The 25019-nt window shown below is 37.7% G+C and overlaps 2 protein-coding genes and 2 pseudogenes across 3 annotated transcripts; all 4 read left to right on the top strand.

Moving 5' to 3' along the window:
* Positions 1-8572: 8572 nt before the first annotated feature.
* Positions 8573-12103, top strand: LOC115971105 (annotated as a pseudogene).
* LOC115971107 (disease resistance protein At4g27190-like) lies at positions 8646-19932 on the top strand. Of its 2 annotated transcripts, none has more exons than XM_031090797.1 (2): positions 8646-8763; positions 17639-19932. In XM_031090797.1, the coding sequence occupies exon 2, from the start codon at positions 17661-17663 to the stop codon at positions 19863-19865; it is 2205 nt and encodes a 734-aa protein (XP_030946657.1). In that variant the 5' UTR covers positions 8646-8763; positions 17639-17660; the 3' UTR covers positions 19866-19932. The 2 variants fall into 2 exon arrangements, with proteins under 2 accessions (XP_030946657.1, XP_030946658.1); XM_031090798.1 differs by having other exon boundaries at positions 8646-8777; positions 17654-19932.
* On the top strand, positions 15148-15810 carry LOC115970157. Its single transcript, XM_031089820.1, has one exon. The coding sequence runs from the start codon at positions 15148-15150 to the stop codon at positions 15808-15810; it is 663 nt and encodes a 220-aa protein (XP_030945680.1).
* Positions 19869-20618, top strand: LOC115970156 (annotated as a pseudogene).
* The last annotated feature ends 4401 nt before the right edge of the window (positions 20619-25019 follow it).

Genomic DNA, 25019 nt, shown 5'->3' with positions numbered 1-25019 from the left:
CAACCACATGTGTCTTAGATTCCATAGGAAATATCCCAGCATCCAAATTCACTGTATACAATTTAATACATAATTTACCATACATGAACACAGAATCTGTCACAGTAATAGTTTTGCAACGTTTTATTGTAAATTCATAAACAATTATCAAACGATGGTATTTTCATATGGGGATTTTTATATACTCATTAGACATGTTATAAAACACTTATATACAGTCATTTAACCATTTGGAGCAAAAATACACACAACAAAAATCCCAGTAGCAGCATCAAAAATACTCATCCTAACTTTTTCTTACTTCCTTAATCATATAAAATCATTAATTAGTAAAAAACCCTAATCTACCTTCAACAAATCACCAACACAATTTCAAAGCTTCTTAAAACACTATATATATATATATATATAGATTTACAAGTTCATGATTTCCTAATTTCACAAACCACAAAAACCATTACTAAAAATTCCTTGAAGAAATCATGGATTCTAAGGTGAGAGTAGCTAGAATCCTTACCAAATTTATGGTTCTTGAGAGGAAATAGAAATAAATCACTCTTGCATGAAAGGATGTCCCTTTCCTAGTGGTTGGACCAATGGCGGCTCTAGGAATATTTTTTAGGGGGTCAATAAGAAACATAAATTATGCAAAATTTAAAACAAAAGAAAACTTGAATGTATCGACATCACAAAAAACAAAACCAAAAAAAAAAACAAAAAAACAAAAAAAAACCGAAATACATAAAGTTTTACAATTGCTTTCTATGATGTTTCATATATTGAAATTGTTAAATGATTTATTCATTATAAATCTTATGAGCTATATTTTTTTCAGTATATACAGCTAAACAATCATTGATCCATTGATCTCTCATTGATCCATAGGACTTATTAATTTTTTTCCCATATTTTAATTCAAATTGGTTTGTTATTGAGTTTTTTTTTTTTTTTTTGGTTTTAAAAATGTTAAGATATTGTTAAGAGGATCATATTCAAACTTATTTAGCTAGGTTTAAAAAAAAACCCATCAAGGTTTTTATTTTAGGGAGGTCAATTTTTTTTTTTTTTTTTTTTGGGTGTGCGGGGCCAGCAGGGGGTTCATTTGAACCCCCCGGGCTCCAAGTGGAGCCGCCTATGGGCTGGACCCAAAAGTATGAGAGGTAGAGAGCTTGAGAGAGTTTTCTTTCTTTTTGGTGTTGGACCCGTAGGAATGCAAGGGAGAGTGTTCTTGATTGTTGTAGTTGTTTTGAAAGAGTCAAAGAAGAGATAAGATGGAGACTTATCTTTCTTTTGGTGTGTGAACCCGTGGACTTGAGAGAAAGACACAAGGGAGCTTCCTAGCACTTTCCTTAAGGGAAAAAGAGAGCAAAGTTAGGTAAGAAATTCAGATTTGTTGTTTACCCGTGGAAACAAGAGAGGGAGATAGCTTCTTGGATGTTCTATTTGTTTGAGAAAGTCAAGGAAGAGGTGAGGTGGAGCTTGGTGATTGCATGTCCAAGTCTTGGTCTTTGGGTTTGTTCACATGCATGAAACTTTGGCTTTACATGTGTTGAATTTCAATTGATTGCATCATATGCCTAATTAAAACACCAACTATGTATCTAATAACTTAAACCACTTAATATAGTTTTGTACATACTTAGTGTGTGTCTATATATATATATATATATAAATATAAAATACAAAAGGCCATTCAATTATTTATAATCTTTACAATTCTTATTCAAAGGTATTATAAAATAATATGCTTATTAAATACTCTTCTATTAATTATAAAAAAATGAAGGTTGTTTCAAATAATAATTAACCATTAAAACACATAGTTTAATTATAAAGTTGGGTCGGAGTGTTACACAAGGTATAAGAATTTTAATTTTTAACTTCCATAAAAAAATACTACCCACATTATTTCAACCCTTATGGAAAAGAAGGTATACATGTAGCATGCAAAACGTGTTTAATTGACTTCAAGATGTAAAAATTAGTCAACCGACTATGGTAGAATTAAGGTTTCAAAATTTAAATAAAAAAATTCTACAATAATAAAAAATTATTTTATGATAAATATGATTATGAAATGTATTACTTTTCATTAAAATAGTTCAAATTACAAAATAATAATAATAATAAGACCACCCATAAAAAATAGTCACACGCAACGCGCGGGTATACGACTAGTGATTTATCTACTCTACCATTTTATAAAAAGAAAAATTATATTTTTATTTTGGCACATTAGGCAGAAAATTGAAAAACATAATATGCATTGTCAAATTATAAATAGAAATAGATGGTAAAGTAAATATGAAAAAGATATAAAAAATAATGTGTCAAAATAAAAATTTTAAGACGTAAACGCCCTAAGAGGACCAAAAGTACACTTTAGTAAAAAAAGAAATAAAAGAGAGTAGTTTGCATAAATATAGAAAAAAAATTACTAATAAAAAAAAAGTAAAAACAAATTAAAGTTTAGGGGGCATTAGCATTATTTTAAACTAGTCGCTAACCCGTGCGATGCACGGGAAATGTATTGAGTACAATATATAATTTAATCTTTGTTTATTTTACTACAACACCAAAATTGAATTTGTAAAATAAAATCACAGAGCTAAAACATTTGTTAACAACTATACGTTTCAGACATTTATTAAACTATATTATTATCTATATATATATAAAACCGAAGTTTTTGAAACTCCTACAATTTTCCACATCAGCACAATATTTAAATTAAATTTAAATTAAATTAAATTTTCCACCTCATCACTGTTTTCTTTTTCCAATACAAATTAGACTTCTAGCCAAATAAGGACACTCTCTCACCGCCTCTACTCTCTCCTATTTTTACAAAACAAAAATTATGTGACTACACAATGGAGAAATATAATAAACAAAAAAAATATGTCTACACAACATAGAAATATTAGAGAAATATGAGTTACCTTTTAAATGTTAAAATTCAAAATATTAAAACTTTTAAAAGGTTAAAAAAATTTGAAGATTAAAAAAATCTTGAAGAAAAATAAGTTTTAAGGAGAAAATTGTGTTGCGGCAAAAGAAGATAATAGCAGATCTAATCATAAAATCTAAAATAAAAAGAATTTAAAATAAAAATTGTAAGGACACGATTCGTGGCGGACCGTAACAGTGTTGGGTTCGAACGTAAAAAGGCCCAGACAATATGATTTGTAGAGCGTGGGTTTGAAAGGTTAGGCATTGGTCACTAAGTGGTGGGTTTTTCGTGAAGTTTATACATGTTTCAGTTTTCTTCACCCTTGGAGTCTTTCTCCTGGAGGTGGGCTGGGAGGTTCTGGTTTTTGGCCACTTTTTCCTAGCCCCCTTTCTAGATTACTCATTTTTCCTTTTATACTCGCCTGCGTTCACTGTCCTTCGTCCACGTATAGGGTCAACCTTTCCAAGATTAATACTTGTCCCATCAGCCCATATCCAAAGTCGTTGGGGGTGGTTGTAAAAGCTGAAGAATACGGCTCTGTCAGGTGCAGAGTATTGAATGGCAGTAAGGGCAGCTTTCCCTAGATATTTTAGATTTTCTTTCAAGTTTAGTTCTATACCGTTTTTGCCCCTCTTACCGGTGGGACTTTGGATCCGCCGAGGACTGAACTGTCCTCGGCTGTAACCCGAGGCCATTTTGTGCTTTATATTATCAAACTTGGGCCATAGCCCTCCTCGGCTTGGGCCTTTGGACTCCCTACGGGTAAATGGGCCTGACCCATAATTTATTTGGGCCCTACAATAGCCCCTCAAAAACCCTGCTGTCCAACCTCTTGGTTGGAAAGGGGGGTTTTGGTAATACCGAGCCTTTATTATGGCCTATCCAATTCGACCTTTCACTAATGCTGGCGGTTCTCCATCTACCCAGGAGATGTACCGGTCTACGAGACATTCTTTTGATCTTACTCCTGACGCGTTTTCGCCGTTTGGTTATCCAAGACGCGCTTTTAATGACTTCTATTTACGAGACTATTTAAATTCGATGGTTTGTTTGATGAGGTGGGGAAGTGGAACGGATACATCTTTGTTTACAGGTTCTTCTGGAAACCTGGACGAATTTAATACCTTCCGTTTTGCCCTTCCTATAAGAAGGCAAGTAAGAGGCTATCGCTCTCGTACAGAGACCCTTTTTACCTTTCTGAAATCTGAAATCCTTAACCTCCCTTAGCGTTTACTTTACCCACTAGTTACACACTAAGTCATAATACGTTCACCGTAACAACGAGTAATGAAGGAGCCATACCCCCCCCCCCCCCCCGTAAACACCACATTCCAATAGAGCTCGTAATGGCTCGGTCAGGGCAGGGATGACGAAGACTCAAAATCTATCTCACCATCCTTTCAGCCAAAATCCGAAGCAGGGACTAGTTACGTCCAACTTTTGGCGTGACTGAGTCGAGAACACTCATCATCAGTACCAACCGCTCTCTCACGAGCATACCTAACATGGCACCAGTGTGTTAGGAGTCAGGACTGAGGCAGGGGCCAAGTACCCCTGCTTCTTCCTCTCTTCGTTCACTGATGCCTCCTTTTGCCTCTCTTTCTTCTTCTTTCCACCACCAGGTCCATCCTGGTGCTTTTCATTCTCCCTCTTTTGCTCCTTTTTCTTTCTTTTCATTCCTTCCCTCTTCTTCTCCTCCTTCTTTTCATTCATCTCCTCCATCTTCTTCCGAAGAAGGTCCTTCTCTCAATATGGGCGCTACCAAGAAGAAGGTCCTTCTCTCGATATGGGCGCGACCGAGGCAGAGTTTGGAGGGACCTCGAAGACGAGTTTAAAAAGAGATCTGACTGTTCGCTTAATGTATTGTTTTTTTTTTTTTATTGTTTTGGCAATCTACTTTTTGTATAAGCTTGTTTAAGCCCCTCTTTGTACGTTGTAATACATCTTTATATTAATAAAAATTGTTATCACTTTACTTCACATGTTCTTTCTCTATATTTTCGAGATGATAGCGCAATACATAGACATACAATCTTGTGAATTCTTTTTATTCTTAAACCGTGGCCGACGTCTAGGACCAAAGTCCCAGTTAATAAAAAGATCTTGCTCTGTGTTTATAAAAACAATCCGACTTAATAATAATACTGAATCGAACAAATGATACTTAGGGCTGAAACTCCCATTAGACAGGAAAAAAAAGGACATTATGATGAGCTTATTGGGTCGGCCTAGCACAATACCGCCGACCTTAGAATGCAATACTTGGGGGCCCTAATCCTTTACCAAAGAGAAGGGCACTATTATGAATTTGCAAGTGTTGTTCGGCACAATAATATAGCATTTGAATCAATGACACTTAGGGCCAAAATGCTTGCTAAAAAAGATATCACCATAACCTTAATAAAGTTGTTTGGCACAACAATGCCGACCTGTGAAAAACGATACTTACCCCAAAACTATCTGAGATGATAGCTCAATGCCTGGTGCAGTGTAGGAAGTAACCATCCGAGGACATATCACCCGAAAAATGAACTGCCCCCCTATGCTACTGAATAGTGGGGTGTTTCTCCATCTTCTTAACACTCCTATTGGCATTAACCTTTTATAGTATTTTAGCCGAGGATTGAGCAACTTAGAATTGTTATTAAGAAGCCAACCTTACAAAGCTCAATCTTTTTCTCATCCAAGTAGTTGGTTTCTCCATAGGCTTGAGTCCGAGGACCATGCAATACCTTGGTTCTGTCCATTGGTTTCCCCATAGGCTTGAGTCCGAGGACCATGCAATGCCTTGGTTCTGTCCAAAACCCAGTTTTCTCATCCAAGTAGTTGGTTTCCCCATAGGCTTGAGTCCGAGGACCATGCAATGCCTTGGTTCTGTCCAAAACCCAGTTTTCTCATCCAAGTAGTTGGTTTCCCCATAGGCTTGAGTCCGAGGACCATGCAATGCTTTGGTTCTGTCCAAAACCTGTCCAAGTAGTTAGTTTCCCCATAGGCTCGAGTCCGAGGACCATGCAATGCCTTGGTTCTGTCCAAAACCTAGTTTTCTCATCCAAGTAGTTGGTTTCCCCATAGGCTTGAGTCCGAGGACCATGCAATGCCTTGGTTCTGTCCAAAACCTAGTTTTCTCATCCAAGTAGTTGGTTTCCCTATAGGCTTGAGTCCGAGGACCATGCAATGCCTTGGTTCTGTCCAAAACCTAGTTTTCTCATCCAAGTAGTTGGTTTCCCTATAGGCTTGAGTCCGAGGACCATGCAATGCCTTGGTTCTGTCCAAAACCTAGTTTTCTCATCCAAGTAGTTGGTTTCCCCATAGGCTTGAGTCCGAGGACCATGCAATGCCTTGGTTCTGTCCAAAACCCAGTTTTCTCATCCAAGTAGTTGGTTTCCCCATAGGCTTGAGTCCGAGGACCATGCAATGCCTTGATTCTGTCCAAAACTTAGTTTTCTCATCCAAATAGTTGGTTTCCCCATAGGCTTGAGTCCGAGGACCATGCAATGCCTTGGTTCTGTCCAAAACCCAGTTTTCTCATCCAAGTAGTTGGTTTCCCCATAGGCTTGAGTCCGAGGACCATGCAATGCCTTGATTCTGTCAAAAACCTAGTTTTCTCATCCAAGTAGTTGGTTTCCCTATAGGCTTGAGTCCGAGGACCATGCAATGTCTTGGTTCTGTCCAAAACCCAGTTTCGATAAGTAGTTGGGGGAACTATCCCCTTGGCTATGGCGTAGGATCTTGGTTTAAAGGGACCAGCCGTGCTATTAACGCTACAAAGCGCAGCCCCTAGTGAAGAAAAGTAGCCCCTAGTGGGACTTTACTCTAAAACACTATATCCAACTACTGAAAATGATGTGAAGGGTGGTATCTACCCACCACCAGTGCCAAGACACAAGCCTTCCCACAGACGACGCCAATTGTAAGGACACGATTCGTGGCGGACCGTAACAGTGTTGGGTTCGCACGTAAAAAGGCCCAGACAATATGATTTGTAGAGCGTGGGTTTGAAAGGCTAGGCCTTGGTCACTAAGTGGTGGGTTTTTCGTGGAGTTCATACATGTTTCAGTTTTCTTCACCCCCGGAGTCTTTCTCCTGGAGGTGGGCTGGGAGGCTCTGGTTTTTGGCCACTTTTTCTCAGCCCCCTTTCTAGATTACTCCTTTTTCCTTTTATACTCGCCTGCGTTCACTGTCCTTCGTCCACGTATAGGGTCAACCTTTCTAAAATTGATACTTGTCCCATCAGTCCATACCCAAAGTCGTTGGGGGTGGTTGTAAAAGCTGAAGAATACGGCTCTGTCAGGTGCAGAGTATTGAATGGCAGTAAGGGCAGCTTTCCCTAGATATTTTAGATTTTCTTTCAAGTTTAGTTCTATACCGTTTTTGCCCCTCTTACCGGTGGGATTTTGGATCCGCCGAGGACTAAACTGTCCTCGGCTGTAACCCGAGGCCATTTTGTGCTTTATATTATCAAACTTGGGTCATAGCCCTCCTCGGCTTGGGCCTTTGGACTCCCTACGGGTAAATGGGCCTGGCCCATAATTTATTTGGGCCCCACAATAATAATAAAAAAATAGTGGTGACCAACGGCCATACATATAAATATAAGATATTGATCAACCTTTATAAAAAGATGTCAGTTTCAATATTCACTTTGTGGTAAGAGTTCTCAAACATCATCTTCTCCGCGAATAGTTTTTGGGGTTTAGGTTTTCTACGTAAGCAATTCTTAAATAGGAGAGAGTAGAGGCGGTGGGAGAGTGTCATTATTTGGCTAGAAGTCTAATTTGCATTAGAAAAAGAAAACAGTGATGAGGTGGAAAATTTAATTTAATTTAAATATTGTGCTGACATGAAAAATTATGGAAGTTTCAAAAGTTTTGGTTTTATATATATATATATATATATATATAGATTTGCACTTAACTTCTTATTTTAAAAGTCGAAGCCAGAGGATTTTTTTCAAAAGCCAGGGGACCATGGCCCTCCAAACATTTTCCAACCCCAAAAACGCAACGAGTCATTCTGTAACCAAATTTGGACCCATGCTCGATAATTTATATGAGAGTAGGTAATCCTATCGGATCCATATCCCTCTTTTCTCAGCCGTAGATTTAATCTAATGGCTTAAATCATTGACACCTCACCAAAAATTAAAAGACTACTTTACCCTTTAAAAAATTTCACCCGCCCACTGTTTCAGTTTCAGCCCTAACTTTTCATAAACTCAAAATTCTCTCTCTCTCTCTCTCTCTCTCTCTCTCTCCCCTGCGCAGCTGCCTCTCCTTCAATCCATTGTCACAGCAGCCCGGTACCAGTCCACACAAGGCCAAGCCTCTCTCTTTTCAAAGTGGGGTTCTCAATGGACCATGCTCGATAATGTATGTGAGAGAAGGTAATCCTCTCAACAACGAGTAATGGTGTAGATCTTTATCAGCGACCCACTAACAAACAGTTTCATTCATCTTCTTCCCCCACAACCCATTCCCATATCAACTGCTGATTACACTTTTTCACTTCAATGACTTTTCTCACCCACCTGCCCTGAATCTAACTCGCTCGCTCTCATCAATTGGTCAACACTTGTCATACTCCGAGTTCACTCGCAAAACCCAAACTATGTCCTCTTATCTTCAGTCCGTGATCGGACTCTCAGGTCTTGGGACCCAAATTTGGACCCATGCTCGATAATTTATGTGAGAGAAGGTAATCCTCTCAACAACGAGTGATTGTGTGTCGTTTCATTCTGTTTCTTTACATCATTCTGTTTCTTCTGTGGTTCTTTCATTCTTTGGCTGTCAATTATTTTAAGCTTCCGGCATCTCCCATAGCAAAATTTTCGGCATGGAAGTGGTGGGTGCAGCTGTCGGTGCACTAGTGGCAACAACTAGCCAGTTTCTCTGTAGTTGTGTCAGTTCTAAGACCAACACCACTTTCAATTTGCATTCAAATCTTGCTGCTGTTGAGCAGGGGATGAAAAGCCTTACGGATCGTATAAAAGAAGTCAAAGGTGAAACGGAAGCAGCGGAGAAACAAGGAAACAAAATCAGATCTGAAGTTGTAACTTGGCTTCAGGACGTCGAAACGCTTCAGCCTGGAGTCGATGCAATTCAAGGACAAATGGTCAACAACGAAAAGCCTTCTCGATGTTTCTTAAATTGCAGAAAACGGTATAGAGCGAGCAGGGAAGTGGAAAAAACTCTGGAAGGGATCAAAAGGCTTCTTCTTGTAGCTGAAAAATTCAACCATGATGTGGTTTGTCCTACTAGAGTTCCCAGAGCAGTGAAGCATATTCCTGGACCTTCAATTCAGGGTCAAACAACTGCATCAAAAAAATTAGACGAGATTAGGAAGGCGTTGGATGATGGATTCAAAAGGATTGGTATTTGGGGACTAGGAGGAATTGGCAAGACTACTCTGGTGAAGAACTTGAATAATGAGCTCAAAAAGGCTTCTACACAGCCTTTTGGCATTGTCATTTGGGCCACCGTTTCCAAGAATGTGGTCATTAAAAATTTCCAGAAACAAATAGCTGAAAGATTAAATTTGGAGGTGAAAAGGGAAGAAAGCGTGCAGAGAATGGCCAGTCGGCTTTATGAAAGGCTTGAGAATGAAGAAAAATTTCTACTCATTCTAGATGATGTTTGGGCGAAAATTGATTTAGACACTTTGGGTGTCCCAGGGCCGGATGTTCATAAAGGCTGTAAGATCATATTGACTTCTCGACTTAAGGAAGTCTGTAGGACTATGACAACCAATCTCGAAATCAAAATAGAAGTTTTAAATGATGTTGAAGCTTGGCAATTGTTTTGTCAAAAGGCAGGGGATGTGGCTCATCTAGAAGAAATTAAACCATTAGCAGAAGCAATTGTAAAAGAATGTTGCAGATTACCACTAGCCATCATCACCGTGGGAGCTGCCATGAGAAAAAAGACAAAGGTCGAGTTGTGGAAGCATGCTTTAAATCAGTTGCAAAGATCAGTGCCTTCTATAGAAGGAATTGAGGCTGAGGTCTATAAGCCGTTGAGGTTGAGTTACGACTCATTACAAGGTAACAACATAAAATCTTGTTTCTTATATTGCTGTCTATTTCCCGAGGACTTCGAAATTTCTATAAGGGATTTAGTACGCTAGTGGCGGGCAGAAGGTTTGATAGGTGAAGGACAGAATTGGGAGGGTATGGACGAAGGCATTTCTTTGATTGAAAATCTGAAGGACTCTTGTTTGTTGGAAGATGGTCCCTATAGCGAAACTTTGAAGATGCATGACGTTGTTCGGGACGTTGCTATATGGATTTCATCAACGTCTGAGGATGGGTGTAAATCCCTTGTTCGTTCGGGGATTGGGTTGAGTGAGATTTCTGTTGGAGAGTTTTCAAATTCAAATTCAAATTCTCTCGATAGAGTTTCTTTCATGGGTAACAACATAACAAGGCTACCTGATTGCATGATACAATGTTCAAAGGCCTCGGTTCTGCTACTCCGAGACAATCATGCCCTTGACACGGTTCCTGAGAAATTCCTGCAAGGGTTTGAAGCACTAAAGGTATTGGATCTCGATTTTACCAGCATCCGGTCATTGCCTCATTCTCTACTTCAACTTAGAGATCTCCGTGCTCTTCTTCTTTACGGTTGCGAGAATCTTGAAGAACTACCCTCACTGGGAACACTTACTAAACTTCGAGATCTTGATCTTTGTGGCACGTGTATCGCAAATTTGCCAAGAGGGATTGAAAACCTGAGTGAGCTAAGGGTTTTAAACTTAGAGGAGACTAGTGAACTGAAAAGCATTCAACCTGGAATTATATCCAAGTTGTCTTGTTTAGAAAGTCTCTCTATGTGGGCTAGTGGCTTTCGTTTCCATTTGAAGGGAGAGGAAGATGGACAGGCAACTTTTGAAGAGCTCAAATCATCCTTTAATCGATTACATTACTTAAACATCTCATTGAAAGGGATCCCATGGGAAAAATCCGAAGATCTTTCCTGGATAAATAGAATGAGTCATCTTCAACTTTGTTTTTATGATGCACAAGGAAGGAGCGTCCTAATTACATTCGATGAAAAAAGGTGTTCTATTCGGAATCTTAATCTTTCTCTCTCACAAGAATGGATTGGGTGGTTCTGGGATAATTCAAGTTCTCTGCAATTAGAACAATGTATAGGACTGGTTGAAATGCTTGAAGACTTCATTGAAAGTGATGCCAGCTTTGCTGGTTTAAAGTCACTTTCTATTACAAAATGTCCAACCAGTTTAGGGTGAGGAGGAGGATGTGCTGCCCGCTGTGACCTACCACCAAACCTGGAGGAACTTCATCTCGAAAGTATGGAAAACCTAAATAGCATTTCAGAGCCAGCTGGTCATCTTGCGCTGAGATTTCATAGCCTAAGATCAATAAAAGTGGAATTCTGTCATCAGATGAAATATCTTCTCTCCTGTGGTGACTTCATTCAGACTCTGCCAAACCTAGAAGTAATCAATGTAACCAATTGTGAGAACTTAGAAAAGCTCTTTAATAATGAATCAGGGCAGAACATATCTCCAGATCCTATGGTTCCAAAACTAAGGATATTGCAATTGGAGTACCTTCCCAAATTCAAAACTCTTTGTAGACACGAGGAGACATGGCCGTGTCTGGAGCAGGTTGTCGTTTGGCGGTGCAAAGGTGTCAGAAGGCTGCCTCTTACTAACCAAAATGCAGGTACCATAAAAGAAATAAAAGGAGAATCAGAATGGTGGGATGCTTTGGAGTGGGATGATGACCAAACCAAAACAAGTTTGCTGCCTTTTTTCCATCCTCGGTAGTTGGGTGGCTTCGGTCAAATAAGGGCTACGGCCCAAAGTGGCCCTTTTGATTGTGTTTGAAAATTGAGTGAGTTAAGAGTTCATTTTCGTAGTGTGAAAGCACCGATCCGTTTTTTTTTTTTTCTTTTTCAATTCAAGTTTGAGAGTATGTTCATTATTAGAGTGTGAGTATACCATTGCGTGAATTTGAAATTTGTAATAATTGAGTGTCATGTTTGTGAGTTAAGATTGAAAGAGTTTTGAGTTACCCATATTGGGTTTGAAATTGTGAGAGATTTATAGAGTTTGAAGTTTGTATCTATATCTTTCATAAATGGATTTTTTTTCCTGGTGTGCCCATAGATGTCATGTAGGCATGAAGTTGAGGAAATGATACTGAAATTATGTTAATATATTTTAATTTCTTGTTTAAATGGATATATTTATACTTACTAAAAATTAAAATGTTGGTAGATATTCAGAATTATGGTAAGTAATAAAACAATTTCAAGTATCCTTCTAGGCAGCCCTACTCCAACAAAATCTTGAGCACCACTCTTTTTTCTTTTTCCTTTTCATGATTTCTTATTCTTTTTTAAAGATCCATTAGGGAAAGAAAAACATTTATCTTCTTCTGCAAGTTATATATCAGCTCATCTGTTTGATTTCAAGCTTAAAATGATTCGAATAGGCAATTTATTAATACTCTTCCCAAAAAATTTCTATCTTTTATGGTATTTATATTATGCTTTTGGAGCAATATAACTTTCCTGTACATGCAACTGTATAGTTTGTGCTTTCCAGCTCTTTGCTGTCTGAACATAAATTCCAACTTGAATCTAAATAGAAGAGCTCCTAATTTCCTGGAATTAGGTGATCTTCAGCAAATACAGAACATTGTTGCATAATGCATAGCACCCAAAAAAAGAAGAAGAGAGAGCTTTTAAGCTGGTGTCTTTCACCTGCATAGTACAAGAAATGCATGACCAAACTATCAATTTGTTTATACAAATAAGCAGTACAAGATTACAGGCCTGGACAACTTTCCTAGAGAAAGATGATGGTCTATTTTAGCAAAAATTTTTGCCTTTTCTCTCAATTTAAGAAAAAAAATTTTGATAATTGTTTTTTTTTTTTTTTTGAAAATAAGCTAACATTTTAACTTTTTGTCATATATTTAGCATAAAAGCTACAAAAAACTCTATCTCTTTAAAAAATATCATGCAAATAAGCTACCAAAAACTACAGTATGCAAATAAGCTATCGAAAACTACCACATACCCAAATGCACACAAGATCAAATTAGTTTAAAATGCCATTTATATTAAAAAGAAAAAAAAAAGGTTGACTCATAGTTGTAGTTCCACAGGTTCATTAATAGGTATTATATTCATTGAAATCAGCTTATCAACTGATTAGATTAAAATGCCATTTATATTAGAACCTTTGCAGAATAAGATATTTTTAGAGCTTATGCCTAACTAGTCTAGTTATCCTATTCATTTAGACCATGCAATATCATCCTCATCTCATTACTCTGTTGTTAACATGTAAATGACAATTCTTTATCACCTATCCTACTTCAGAAAATAAAAACCATTTTCACTGAATATACAACACTGATGCTTGGGTACAAACAGATATACCTTCAAACACGTTTGAATATTTACTATTTCATAGCATTGTTGAAAACTTTAAGAAAAGCTTTCCTGAATCCACAAAACCATCAACCCTTTACCCCTATAACTCATTAAAGGATGTTGCAGAAAGCTAGAGAGTAAAACTTGTAAGCACGTTTCAGTCCACAAGTGAAAAGATCAACTGGTTAAAGAATCTAGGAAATCCATGACAGAATAGGAAGAAATCCAATTAAACAAATTGTTACGGAAGGAAGATAAGAACCCACACATGAGATTGGTGAAGAATTTCATCTTTGATAAAATGTAAAAAGAGTGGTAGCAGAATATATTTAAATTAAAAGAATAAAGAAACAGTGAGTGAGAGAATTTACAAGATGCTATTTTGTACGTATTGAGAAAATATATAGACTGTTATTTACAAAGTTGAGTAAATGAAATCCCAAATACATAGCATCCACAGCTCTACATCACTATTCTCTAAATTTCCACCCATCATATACACTATTAAGAGAAAAGGGACAAAATGTAACTCAAAACTACTAGCAAGAAACAGGGAAATTAATTATGTGGGGACCGGCCCAAAATAACAGGCTGGGCCTTAGGCCCGTCCGAGGACGCAGCCCATTCGAGGAGCCAGCGTGACTCAAGCAATCCTTATTCAGACCCACTGGAGCAAAGAAAACATGTCCAAAGAGTAATTTTTCCACGGATACTGAAAATCCAGAGCAAAGGTACATCCAAGCCACTGCAGCCCATCTTCTAAATACGTAAAAAGGAAAGAAACCCGAAATATCTCAGTAAAGGCTGCCACCACCACATTAAATGCATTACAACTACTCTCCTGGCCGCATTAATGTGGAGAAAACCCCTGAACAGTGCTACCTTGGCTACTGCAACTCACAAAAAACTAAAAGAGGTGTCTGACGGGACAGGTGCTCAAGTGGGGGTTTGGATGATCAACAAATGTAAAGCCCAGATGAGTGGAAAGGGCCTATATAATATGTAGAAGTCCCCCAAGAGAAGGGGACAAGAAAAAAAAGAGCAGAATATTGTAGCATTAAGAGGAATCCTATTGCATTGATCTGTATCCATTAATCAAGTTTTTTGCCCTATCAGTCTTGGGGACCTTTCTGACACAGGGGCATTTGTTCTTGTTCGTGTATTCCCTTTACCCATGCAACAAACCGTTTAAACTTACTTAAACCGAGTTTTTTAGCCCATACTCTACAAGAATTCATTGTGTTGGACTTTTTGGATCAAGACTTGAACAACAAGGACTGGGTCACCAAATTGTTCATCTACAATTGGCGCCGTCTGTGGGAAGAACTTAAGTGTTAGTAAGTACGACGGTTAAGCATGGTAGAATTAGGTCCACACCAGGAGAATCCCCACCAAGCTGACCCTCAACTGACGGAACCTATTGGGTCTCAACGGCAAAATAATCCTCCCAACCTGGGAACAAATCTAGGCAATGGAAGGAATAATGAGGGAAGCGTACATACTACCCAGACCAGCCAAAGCCATATCCAAATGGGTAGTCGTGTATCCCGAAGGTGAAACAATCATCAGGCCATGCAACGAGAGATAGAAGACCTGAAAAGAAAGCTGCATGCACGGCAAAAGCGATCTCCCTTCAGCTCAGATGCGTCCTCTAATGAGGAGGAGGACGTCAGTTATAGATGAAGGTCGAGAACTCCCCAAAGTGAAACTTTTTCTTATGAGAAGGAGTTGCGCCCTACACGGAGGTATGAGAGCCCATCTAGTAAGGGATTAGGTAATGATGCCATGAACAAGGCATTGGATCAGATCTCCAGATCGCCCTTCGTGCACAAGATCGAAGGAGCTAAATTACCCCGACGTTTCAATCAACCAACGTTTACCATCTATACTGGCCAAGGAGACCCGGTGGAGCATGTGAGCCAGTTTAACCAAAGAATGGTCATATACTCCCAAAATGAAGCTCTGATGTGCAAGGTTTTCCCGTTCAGCTTGGGGCCAATGACGATGAGATGGTTCAACAGCCTGAAAACAAATTCCATAGGCTCCTATAAGCAGTTCACTCAGACTTTTTGTTCTCACTTTATTACAAATAACAGAGTCCCTCGACCCCTAAGTTCGTTATTGTCCTTGTCCATGCGCGAGGGAGAGACCCTAAAGGCATATTCGGATAGGTATTGGGAGATGTATAACGAGTTGGATGAGAACCACAATGATGTCGCTATCAGCATATTCAAAAGCGGTCTCCCCACCGAGCTTGGCTTAAGGAAATTTCTAACTGGTAAACCCGTTGCCAATGTTTATCAGTTGATGGATAGGATTGACAAGTACAAAAGGGTGGAAGAAGACCAGCTACAAGGAAAAGGAAAGGAGAAGATCATTCCCCCTAAAGGGAATGATTTTAGGTTGGAACGATATAACCATAACCAGCCGAGGAGAGATTTTTCTTGAGACAGGCTGGACAAAGCAACATGCAAACGTTTAATGTCGTATTCAGAGAGCCAGTACAACAAATTTTGGAGAAAGTCAAGAACAAACCCTTCTTCAGATGGCCAGGAAAAATGGCTGGGGACCCTTCGAAATGCAACCAGAACCTATATTGTCACTATCATCAGGACCATGGGTATACCACTGAAGATTACAAGAATCTATGGAATCACCTAGATCAGCTGGTCCGAGAAGGAAAGTTACGTCACCTTTTACACCCCTCAAGCGGTCATCTGGGCCAGGCAATGCAAGAGCCTCGAAAAGATGTATCATTAAGACCTCTCACGGGGACGATACACATCATTCTCGCCGCTCTAGGAAGAATCGGCTCATTTCCTTCCAGGATGTTGTCCGTGGCTCAGCTCTTCGCCGAGGATAGGGAAAGAGAATTTAAAAGGTCTAAAAAGGGAAGCTCTTTAATATTAGGATTCTCAGACGAAGATAAGAGGGGAACTATCCAACCTCACGACGATGCCTTAGTGGTTACGCTGAGAATTGGAGGTTTTGATGTGAGGAGGGTACTGGTAGACCCGGGCAGCACAGTAGAGATAATGTACCCTGATCTATACAAGGGGCTGAACTTAAGACCGGAGGATTTGACGGCTTATGACTCTCCCTTTATCAGCTTCGAAGAGAAGACTGTTGTACCAAAAGGGCAGATCAGATTACCCATACAGACCGGATCAGAGGCGGTAGAGGTGGACTTTATCGTGGTCGATGCCTACTCACCCTACACAGCAATAGTAGTCAGGCCATGGATCCATGCCCTGGAAGCCGTATCTTCCACACTTCACCAAAAGGTAAAATACCCATCCGGAAGCCAAGTGGAGGAGATTCGTGGAGATTAGGCCATGGCTAGGCAATGTATGGTGGCCGCTATCTCACGTCAGTCCAATGTCGAGTCCTCGGCTTTAGAAAACTTATAGCAATCAACCATCTCGGCAGGGCAAGTCAGTGAGCTGGCCAAGAAGATAAGGTGTGAAAGTTTGGAAAAATTTACCATTGACAATGACCCAGACAGATTTTTCCAGGTCGGCTCGGAGTTACCTCCTCAAGAAACAGAGGAACTGGTCGGGTTTTTGAGGAAAAATGTTGATATATTTGCATAGGACGCTTACGATGCCCCGGGGGTTGACCCTAGTCTCATTTGTCACTACTTAAATGTTAACCCATCTTCTATTCCAAAGAAGCACCCACCCCGACGCCCTTCGAAAGAACATGCCAGTATCGTTAGAGACGAAGTAACGAAGTTAAAAAAGGCAGGGGCTATCAAAGATTTTCCAACCCCAAAACACGCGTGAAACCCAACGAGTCATTCTGTAACCAAATTTGGACCCATGCTCGATAATTTATGTGAGACTAGGTAATCCTATCGGATCCATATCCCTCTTTTCTCACCCGTAGATTTAATCTAATGGCTCAAATCAATGACACCTCACCAAAAATTAAAAGACTACTTTACCTTTTAAAAAATTTCGCCCGCCCACTGTTTCAGTTTCAGCCCTAACTTTTCATAAACTCAATTTTTTTTTTCTCTCTCTCTCTCTCCCCTGCGCAGCTGCCTCTCCTTCAACCCATTCTCTGCCTCTCCTTCAATCCATTGTCACAGCAGCCCGGTACCAGTCCACATAAGGCCAAGCTTCTCTCTTTTCAAAGTGGGGTTCTCAATGGACCATGTTCGATAATTTATGTGAGAGAAGGTAATCCTCTCAACAACGAGTGATTGTGTGTCTTTTCATTCTGTTTCTTTACATCATTCTGTTTCTTCTGTGGTTCTTTCATTCTTTGGCATCTCCCATAGCAAAATTTTCGGCATGGAAGTGGTGGGTGCAGCTGTCGGTGCACTAGTGGCAACAACTAGCGAGCTTCTCTGTAGTTGTGTCAGTTCTAAGACCAACACCACTTTCAATTTGCATTCAAATCTTGCTGCTGTTGAGCAGGAGATGAAAAGCCTTACGGATCGTATAAAAGAAGTCAAAGGTGGAACGGAAGCAGCGGAGAAAGAAGGAAACAAAATCAGATCTGAAGTCGTAACTTGGCTTCAGGACGTGAAAACGCTTCAGCCTGGAGTCGATGCAAATCAAGGACAAATGGTCAACAACAAAAAGCCTTCTCGATGTTTCTTAAATTGCAAAAAACGGTATAGAGAGAGCAGGGAAGTGGAAAAAACTCTGGAAGAGATCAAAAGGCTTCTTCTTGTAGCTGAAAAATTCAACTATGATGTGGTTTGTCCTACTAGAGTTCCCAGAGCAGTGGAGCATATTCCTGGACCTTCAATTCGGGGTCAAACAACTGCATCAAAAAAATTAGATGAGATTAGGAAGGCATTGGATGATGGATTCAAAAGGATTGGTATTTGGGGACTAGGAGGAGTTGGCAAGACTACTCTGGTGAAGAACTTGAATAATGAGCTCAAAAAGGCTTCTACAAAGCCTTTTGGCATTGTCATTTGGGCCATCGTTTCCAAGAATGTGGTCATTAAAAATGTCCAGAAACAAATAGCTGAAAGATTAAATTTGGAGGTGAAAATGGAAGAAAGCGTGCAGAGAATGGCCAGTCGGCTTTATGAAAGGCTTGAGAATGAAGAAAAATTTCTACTCATTCTAGATGATGTTTGGGCGAAAATTGATTTAGACACTTTGGGTGTCCCAGGGCCGGATGTTCATAAAGGCTGTAAGATCATATTGACTTCTCGACTTAAGGAAGTCTGTAGGACTATGACAACCAATCTCGAAATCAAAATAGAAGTTTTAAATGATGTTGAAGCTTGGCAATTGTTTTGTCAAAAGGCAGGGGATGTGGCTCGTCTAGAAGAAATTAAACCATTAGCAGAAGCAATTGTAAAAGAATGTTGCAGATTACCACTAGCCATCATCACCGTGGGAGCTGCCATGAGAAAAAAGACAAAGGTCGAGTTGTGGAAGCATGCTTTAAATCAGTTGCAAAGATCAGTGCCTTCTATAGAAGGAATTGAGGCTGAGGTCTATAAGCCGTTGAGGTTGAGTTACGACTCATTACAAGGTAACAACATAAAATCTTGTTTCTTATATTGCTGTCTATTTCCCGAGGACTTCGAAATTTCTATAAGGGATTTAGTACGCTATTGGCGGGCAGAAGGTTTGATAGGTGAAGGACAGAATTGGGAGGGTATGGACGAAGGCATTTCTTTGATTGAAAATCTGAAGGACTCTTGTTTGTTGGAAGATGGTCCCTATAGCGAAACTGTGAAGATGCATGACGTTGTTCGGGACGTTGCTATATGGATTTCATCAACGTCTGAGGATGGGTGTAAATCCCTTGTTCGTTCGGGGATTGGGTTGAGTGAGATTTCTGTTGGAGAGTTTTCAAATTCAAATTCTCTCGATAGAGTTTCTTTCATGGGTAACTACATAACAAGGCTACCTGATTGCATGATACAATGTTCAAAGGCCTCGGTTCTGCTACTCCGACACAATAATGCCCTTGACACGGTTCCTGAGAAATTCCTGCAAGGGTTTGAAGCACTAAAGGTATTGGATCTCGGTGAAACCAGCATCCGGTCATTGCCTCATTCTCTATTTCAACTTAGAGATCTCCGTGTTCTTGATCTTAGTGGCACGTGTATCGCAAATTTGCCAAGAGGGATTGAAAACCTGAGTGAGCTAAGGGATTTAAACTTAGACAAGACTTGTGAACTGAAAAGCATTCAACCTGGAATTATATCCAAGTTGTCTTGTTTAGAAAGTCTATCTACGTGCAATGGTGGCTTACGTTTCCGTTTGAAGGGAGAGGAAGACGGACAGGCAACTTTTGAAGAGCTCAAATCATCCTTTAATCGAATACATTATTTAAATATCTCATTGAATGGGATCCCATGGGAAAAATCCGAAGATCTTTCCTGGATAAATAGAATGAGTCATCTTCAACTTTGTCTTTTCCAAGCACAAGGAAGGTGCGTCCTAATTACATTTGATGAAAAAAGGTGTTCTATCCGGAATCTTAATCTTTCTCTCTCGCAAGAATGGATTGGGTGGTTCTAGGATAATTCAAGTTCTCTGCTATTATCTAAATGTACAGGACTGGTTTAAATGCTTGAAGACTTCATTGAAAGTGATGCCAGCTTTGCGGGTTTAAAGTCACTTTCTATTAGAAATTGTCCAACCAGTTTAGGGCGGGGAGGAGGATGTGCTGCCCGCTGTGACCTACTACCAAACCTGGAGGAACTTCATCTCCACAATCCGAAAAACCTAAATAGCATTTCAGAGCTAGCTGGTCATCTTGGGCTGAGATTTCATAGCCTAAGATCATTAAAAGTGGGATACTGTGATCAGATGAAACATCTTCTCTCCTGTGGTGACTTCATTCAGACTCTGCCAAACCTAGAAGTAATCAAGGTAACCGATTGTGTGAACTTAGAAAAGCTCTTTAATAATGAATCAGGGCAGAACATATCTCCAGATCCTATGGTTCCAAAACTACGGATATTGCAATTGGAGAACCTTCCCGAATTCAAAACTCTTTGCAGACACAAGGAGACATGGCCGTGTCTGGAGCAGGTTGACGTGTGGGAGTGCAAAGGTCTCAGAAGGCTGCCTCTTACTAACCAAAATGCAGGTACCATAAAAGAAATAAAAGGAGAATCAGAATGGTGGGATGCTTTGGAGTGGGATGATGACCAAACCAAAACAACTTTGCTGCCATTTTTCCATCCTTTGTCGTTGGGTGAAATAAGGGCTTTGGCCGATGTTCGCACTTCTGATTGGGTTGAAAATTGTGTGAGTTTCGTAGTGTGAAAACACCGATCCTTTTTTTTTTTTTTTTTAATTCAAGTTTGAGAGTATGTTCATTATTAGAGTGTGAGTACACCATTGCGTGTATTGAAAATTTGTAATAATTGAGTGTCATGTTTGTGAGTTAAGATTGAAAGAGTTTTGAGTTACCCATATTGGGTTTGAAATTGTGAGAGATTTATAGAGTTTGAAGTTAGTATCTATATCTTTCATAAATGGATTTTTTTTCTTGGTGTGCCCATAGATGTCATGTAGGCATGAAGTTGAAGAAATGATACTGAAATTATGTTAATATGTTTTAATTTCTTGTTTAAATGGATATATTTATACTTACTAAAAATTAAAATGTTGGTAGATATTCAGAATTATGGTAAGTAATAAAACAATTTCAAGTATCCTTCTAGGCAGCCCTACTCCAACAAAATCTTGAGCACCACTCTTTTTACTTTTTCCTTTTCATGATTTCTTCTTCTTTTTTAAAGATCCATTAGGGAAGGAAAAACATTTATCTTCTTCTGCAAGTTATATATCAGCTCATCTGTTTGATTTCAAGCTTAAAATGATTCGAATAGGCAATTTATTAATACTCTTCCCAAAAAATTTCTATCTTTTTTGGTATTTATGTTATGCTTTTGGAGCAATATAACTTTCTTGTACATGCAACTGTGTAGACTGTACTTTCCAACTCTTTGCTGTCTGAACATAAATTCCAACTTGAATCTAAATAGAAGAGCTCCTCATTTCCTAGAATTAGGTGATCATCAGCAAATACAGAACACTGCTACATAATGCATAGCACCCAAAAAAGAAAAGAAAAGAGAGCTTTTAAGCTGGTGTCTTTCCCCTGCATAGTACAAGAAATGCATGACCAAACTATCAATTTGTTTATACAAATAAGCAGTACAAGATTACAGGCCTGGACAACTTTCCTAGAGAAAGATGATGGTTTGTTTTGGCAAAATTTTTTGCCTTTTCTCTCAATTTAAGAAAAAAAAATTTTGATAATTTTTTTTTTTTTTTTTTGGTAAATAAGCTAACATTTTAACTTTTTTTCATATATTTAGCATAAAAGCTACCAAAAACTCTATCTCTTTAAAAAATACCTTGCAAATAAGTTACCAAAAACTATAGTATGCAAATAAGCTACCGAAAACTACCACATACCCAAATGCACACAAGATCAAATTAGTTTAAAATGCCATTTATATTAAAAAAAAAAAAAAAGGTTGACTCATAGTTGTAGTTCCACAGGTTCATTAATAGGTATTATATTCATTGAAATCAGCTTATCAACTGATTAGATTAAAATGCCATTTATATTAGAACCTTTGCAGAATAAGATATTTTTAGAGCTTATGCCTAACTGTTCTAGTCATCCTATTCATTTAGACCATGCAATATCATCCTCATCTCATTACTCTATTGTTAACATGTAAATGACAATTCTTTATCACCTATCCTACTTCAGAAAATAAAAACCATTTTCACTGAATATGCAGCACTGATGCTTGGGTACAAACAGATATACCTTCAAACATGTTTGAATATTTACTATTTCATAGCATTGTTGAAAACTTTAAGAAAAGCTTTCCTGAATTCACAAAACCATCAACCCTTTTCCCCTATAACTCATTAAAGGATGTTGCAGAAAGCTAGAGAGTAAAACTTGTAAGCACGTTTCAATCCACAAGTGAAAAGATCAACTGGTTAAAGAATCTAGGAAATCCATGACAGAACATGAAGAAATCCATTTAAACAGATTGTTATAGAAAGAAGATAAGAACCCACACATGAGATTGGTCAAGAATTTCATCTTTGATAAAATCTAAAAAGAGTGGTAGCAGAATATATTTAAATTAAAAGAATAAAGAAATAGTGAGTGAGAGAATTTACAAGATGCTATTATGTACGTATTGAGAAAATATATAGACTGTTATTTACAAAGTTGAGTAGATGAAATTCCAAATACATAGCATCCACATCTCTGCATCACTATTCTCTAAATTTCCACCCATCATATACACTGTTAAGAGAAAAGGGACAAAGTGTAACTCAAAATTACCAGCAAGAAATAGGGAAATTAATTAAAATGTGACTAAAAAGAAATCCAAACAAGGTAGAATGAATTTCAATATATATATATATATATATATATACAGCCTTCATTCAGTATAACATCTTTACCAGATTGAAAGCCAATCAATATTCAATACTAGTAAGCTTAGTAACTTCATTTCTCATGTCCAACCAACCATTTAAACCAGACAAGGGACATACCTCTAATCAAACTCACCACCTTCATCTTTAAGATGATTCTCTATTTTCATGCCTTCTTTGTTACTATTTACAAACTTGAGTTGAGCCTCCATTCTTAAGCTCTTTCTATTAATTACAATCTCACGCGAGTCTTTGTTTTTGGGCTATCACTAATATTTACAAAGCCCTTGGTTCCTACTAGCATCCAAGGCCATTACATTCAGTTTCTTTGCTAGCATTGTGAAATTCTGCCACTACAGCAGCACTGTCAGTCATAGAGTCAAGCAAGCCAGAGCTGCTCCTACATGAAAGCCTGCTATTTCTCGTCATTTGGGCCAACTATAATGGTTGTCTAACTCATTAGAGCCTAGTTTCTTAACCCATTCTCCACAAATTCATTGTATTTGGCTCTTTGGGCCTAAATCCTTTAATCGTTTGGGCTTAGGAACCAAATTGTGACCTTACAATAATTATCCGAATATTTCCTATGTTTTATACACTAATAAAGAGACAATATTTTATGGGAAAATTTTGTTACACTCATTTTATTGTATACTTTGTCCACATTTCCCTTAAAATTGTGTTTTGAGAATATGATTTCATTTAAAATTGTGAAATCATGAAATCGTGTTTTTAAAAGAAATGTGTATAGAGTATACAATAGACAATGTGATAATCATTATACTTGTATTTTATGAATAATGGTTGGTCCTTAGTGTTTAGAAAGAATAAAAATTTGATTCTCAACCAAAAAAAAAAAAAAAAGAATAAAAGTTCTTTGATACTTTCTCTTACATTAATTTTATTACTAACATCAAATACATACAAATAAAAGAAAAAAAATATAAAAATACTATATGCTAGGAGAGATAAAAAAAAATTTCATGAAAAATCTATCCAAAAAAGAAAAGAAAAGAGAGCATCAATTCAAGGAATCCGTCTCAAACTAAGGAGGAGCATCAATACAAAATTACAAATTGAGAAACCAAAAATTCAAAGCTCTACAATAATCCATCTCAAAGTCAAATAAAGCCATTTAGGAGAAAACCAAATCTAGAAGAGCGAGCCCACCTTTTAAATTCTCGATAGCTATGAGGAGGAACTCATTTAGTTCTAGAACTCTAGCCTTGAGATCTCAAACATGTTAGCGCAAAGGAGTTGGTGGAAAAAATTGAAGGTGAAAATGAGAAGGAAAATTTTTTATTTTTATTTTTATATAAGATAGAAAATTGAGTGAAGATGAATTTTTTTCTTGATTGACAAAAATGTCCATATGTACGTGCACATGGGTTCCCTCAAGTTGCCTTTGTTTATTTATTCTTTCTACCTTGGGCAATAATGTTACCTTTTGTTTATGTTTTTTTGTTTTTGTTTTGGGCAATGTTTTTTTGTTTTTGTTTTGGGCAACGTTGTCTTTTCCTTTTTTTTTTTTTTTTTTTTTACTTTCTAATCCTTGGCATGCCTTTTTTTTTTTTTTTTTTTCTTTTTTGTCTTGATTAACGTTGCCTCTCTTTCATTTTTTTTTTTTTTTTTTAAACTAGTCATGATTTTATTTTTTAATAATTTCAGTGATGCTCTTTTTTTCTTTTTCTTTTTTTTTTTTTATGGTTATTTTTCACTTTTTTGTTTTAATTGAGCATCATTCTTTAAAAAGGATATATGAGTAAATTTATTCAAACTAATTTTTTCCATCCCTCCACTTTTCCACTCTCAACCAAACAAAACGGAGAGAAAATAAAATCTCTTCCATCCTCCTATTTTTTTTTTTTTAGGGCCTGGGTGTGATTTTATTTTTTATTTTTTATTTTTATGAACTGGACATGATTTTTATTTTTTAATAAATTTCAGTGATTGATCTTTTTATTTTTATTTTTTATGGTTATTTGTCATTTTTTTTTTAATTTGGTATCATTCTTTAATAAGAATATATGAGTAAATTTATTCAAATTAATTTTTTCTATCCCTCCACTTTTCCACTCTTAACCAAACAAAAAGGAGAGAAAATAAAATCTCTTCCATCCTCTTACAATTTTTTATCCTTCCACTTTTTTACCCCTTTAACCAAACAATCCTTAAGACATATCTATACCCAAACCATATATATAAATCTTTTTTGTTTTGTTTGTTTGTTTTTTTTTTTTTTTTTTT

This window comes from Quercus lobata, chromosome 12 (assembly GCF_001633185.2).
Source record: "Quercus lobata isolate SW786 chromosome 12, ValleyOak3.0 Primary Assembly, whole genome shotgun sequence".
NCBI lineage: Eukaryota > Viridiplantae > Streptophyta > Magnoliopsida > Fagales > Fagaceae > Quercus > Quercus lobata.
The sequence above is the reverse complement of the archived record's forward strand: the minus strand, read 5'-3'. Positions and strand labels throughout refer to the sequence as shown.